Source organism: Corvus brachyrhynchos, unplaced genomic scaffold (assembly GCF_000691975.1).
Source record: "Corvus brachyrhynchos isolate BGI_N302 unplaced genomic scaffold, ASM69197v1 scaffold122, whole genome shotgun sequence".
In the NCBI taxonomy this organism is placed as follows: Eukaryota; Metazoa; Chordata; class Aves; order Passeriformes; family Corvidae; genus Corvus; species Corvus brachyrhynchos.
In genome coordinates, this window is record NW_008236778.1 from 172,756 (window position 1) to 176,145 (window position 3,390).

The 3,390-nt window shown below is 58.6% G+C and overlaps 1 protein-coding gene across 1 annotated transcript in view; it reads right to left on the minus strand.

Moving 5' to 3' along the window:
• Nucleotides 1-481: 481 nt before the first annotated feature.
• LOC103611262 (alpha-endosulfine) overlaps nt 482-3,390 on the minus strand; it is a 5,871-nt gene continuing 2,962 nt past the window's right edge. The window contains exon 3 of the mRNA XM_017727836.1: nt 482-1,579. Coding sequence (XP_017583325.1) covers nt 1,409-1,579 — 171 coding nt within the window. The 3' untranslated portion in view covers nt 482-1,408. The remainder of the gene's footprint in view (nt 1,580-3,390) is intronic.

Sequence of the window (3,390 nt, forward strand, 5' to 3'; positions counted from 1 at the left end):
GGCACGAGGTGGGGACAGTGCCACCCCCAGCATGCGTGGTTCTGCAGGGCTGCAGCAACAGGTCGTTGGGTTCGGGGCTTTTTTGTTGTGATGTTGGTGTTAGTTTGGGGGTTTTGTTATTTTTTTTTCCCAGGCTTGAAACAAAGAAAACACAAAAAGGGAAAAAATGGGAGAAAAAACCACAAATCCAAGCTTGGGATGCCCAACACTTTCAAAACACAGGTTTGCCTCAACGCCCTTCAAATTCCTGTCTCTCGTGCTTTTTTCCCCCCTTCTGGGTGGTTACCCCCAGTCCTGCCTCTCTCCCTCCACTGTCAGCTCCAGCAGCACAGATCCCTCTCCCTGGCTGCTGCTGCTCCTGCTCTGCCAGCACCAAGGTCTGGCACCAGGCAGGGGCTGCAGGTGCCCAGGCAGGGCTCTGCTGTGTCCTGAGCTCCTGCTGCATCCAGCTCCCTGATGGATTCAGCTCCCACCTCTCCCACCTCCCAGGAGGAGAAAAGCTCAGTTCTCATCTCCCCCTTGGCCAGGCACAGCCTCACTGAGCAGAACTGCCCAGGGACAGAGAAACTGCCCCCACGGCCTCGGGGCAGCTGAGCCTCTGGCTGAGCCCCTCTGGCCAAATTCAGTCAGGCCCTGCCAGCCACGCCACGCTCAGGGGCAGCTGTGCTGGGGCTCTACCCCCAAACCAGCCACAAGATGTTTCAAACACTGCCCAACCCCCCTCTCACACCCCTTGGACATGTTGTCCCTGTGAGCTGAGCCAGGGACAAACCCCAGGCAGCTCAGCCCAACAACAACCCCCGGGATTTTCATCTCAGCCAGTTTCTTCACTTTGAAGCTCTAATGCACACACCTGACTATGCTTCCAGACTGGGATCACACCTGCCAGATCAGGGATCACACCTGCCCGATCTAGAATCACATTTTCAAGATCAGGGATCACACCTCCCAGATCTGGGATCACACTTTCCAGACCTGGGATCACACCTGCCAGACGTGGGATCACACTTTCCAGACCTGGGATCACACCTCCTGCCCAGCTGGGTCGGTCTCTGCAGACCCCCAACACCTGAAATCCCTTCCCACGCCTTAGCCCTGCGCTCTCCCCTCCTCCAGGCGCCTCCCCCGAGCCCTCTCCTGCTCCTCCCGGGGCTCTCCCAGCGAGGAGGCAGCATTCCAGTGGCTCTGGGATGGTTTCAAACAGCAGGAAAATTAAGGCAAAGCCTCGCTGAGGGGAAGGGCCAACCCAACCCTGCCCTCCCCGCTCGGGTTTGGGGTGTGTTCGCTGGAAAGACTCAAACAACTACATGGGTTCTGGTGCTCCCGTCCCTATGGTACAGTGAAGTTCAATCCATTTAGCCAAAAGAAAAGAAACAAAAAGAGGGAAGCCCCCAGCTGGGAGCGCAGGCTACCCCGCCAGCTTGCTGGTGACGAGCGAGGACTTTCTCTGAGGCAGGTCCTGGGGCGTGGGGATGTGGTCTCCTGTCACCAGGTTCTTGTCAGGCCCTGCACTTGGCAGCTGCTTGTTCTTCATCTTCGCCTTGGCCATGTTGTAGTCACCAGAGTCGAAGTATTTTTGCTGCGAGAGGGGGAGGTGTTTGGGTTACTGGGTGTGCAGGAGCATGGGGACAGCAGAGCCATGAGGATCCTTTAGGGCGTGTTGGGATTGCTCTGAACCAGGCCATGGCAACGCCACACAAGGGGGAAATCCAAGCAGTGAGTCTGGCCTGGTTTAAAAGGGCTTTGGCCAAGGGCCAGTGACTCAGCCCAGCCCTGGGTGGCAGCTCCTGACTCAAGGCATCCCTTTCACACACTGACAGGTTCTGGGACCTTTGGCTGGCTGGGACCAGCCTTGACCTACTCTGCCTTTGCACAACAGGGATTTGGTCCCAGTCCAGAGCCTCTGGAATGCTGAGGGCAGGCACAGCAGAGCCAGGTGCCAGTGCCCGAGAGGATCCTCTGGGTTGGGATGATGAGCCAGGGTGACAGAGGAGGACTTTGCCCCAGGGAACACATCCTGGCTGCTGCCAGGACCATCCAGCTCCCAACAGCTGCAGGGCACTGTCTGCAAGGACAGTCTGGGGGCTCCTCCCAGCTCAAAGGGCGTTTCAGTGCCTTATCACACACATATCACATCACATCACCCCAGCACTCTGCTCCTTCCCAGCACAGCCTCATCCCACTGCCCTGCAGAGGCTGGAGCCAGGGTAGAGCCTGGGCCAGAGCTGGACAGGGCTTTGCCGGGCACAGGGAGGGCTGCAGAGCCTGGTTCTGTCCCGAGGTGTCCTCAGGGAGCCCAGTCCTGATAAAAAACCTGTACTGGGTGTGCACAGCCAGGTTTGGGATGGACCTGCTGCTGGCCAGGGCTGAGCCTTGGGAATACCAGAACCAGGAGGGGAAAAGGGGATTGTGCAGATGGAATTGTGGCCAGAGGAGCGAGAATGTGTGAGAGACCCTGTGGGCACCAAGCTCAGGGAGGAAGGAGGGGCTGGAGAAGCTCCAAGTGCTCGAGCTGGAATTCCCTGCCAGCCCATGGGGAGCAGAGAACCCCCCACCTTCTAGGTGCTTTTTTAGGATTTTTTACTTCATTTTCAGCTCTGCTTTGATGGATAATAAATTCAGTCATTTCCCCAAGTTGAGCCCCTTTTGCCCGTGCTGGTGCTCAGGGACTGAGCCCTCCCTGCCCTTCTCCCAACCCTGGAGCCTTTGGCTCTCCTCCCTGTGCCCTGAGGAGGGCAGGGATGGAGCAGCTTTGGGGACACCTGGAATCCAGCCAGGGCCATTCCCCACGGCCACCACACCCCTCCTTCCCACAGCAGTCCTGGGATCACGGCACGGGGACAGCTGGGAACAGCCAGGACAGGGAAGGGCCAGGACAGACCAAACCCTGCACAGGGGGTGAGAGGGATGCTGTGCTGAGCTGGGAATGGCACTGGGAGTGGCACCAGGAGAGCACTGGGAGTGGCACCTGGAGGGCACTGGGAATGGTGGCACTGGGAATGGCACCAGGACACTGGGAAAGGCGGCACTGGGAATGGCACTGGGAATGGCACCAGGAGGACACTGGGAATGGCACTGGGAATGGCAGTACTGGGAACAGTACCACTGGGAATGGCACCAGGACACTGGGAAAGGCAGCACTGGGAATGGCACTGGGAATGGCACCTGGAGGGCACTGGGAATGGCAGTACTGGGAACGGCAGCACTGGGAACGGCAGCACTGGGAGTGGCACCTGGAGGGCACTGGGAAAGGCAGCACTGAGAATGGTGGCACTGGAATGGCAGCACTGGGAATGGCGGCATTGGGAACAGCACTGTGACAGGCAGCACTGGAATGGCACTGGGAATGGCAGCACTGGGAATGGCCCTGGCAATGGCAGCACTGTGACA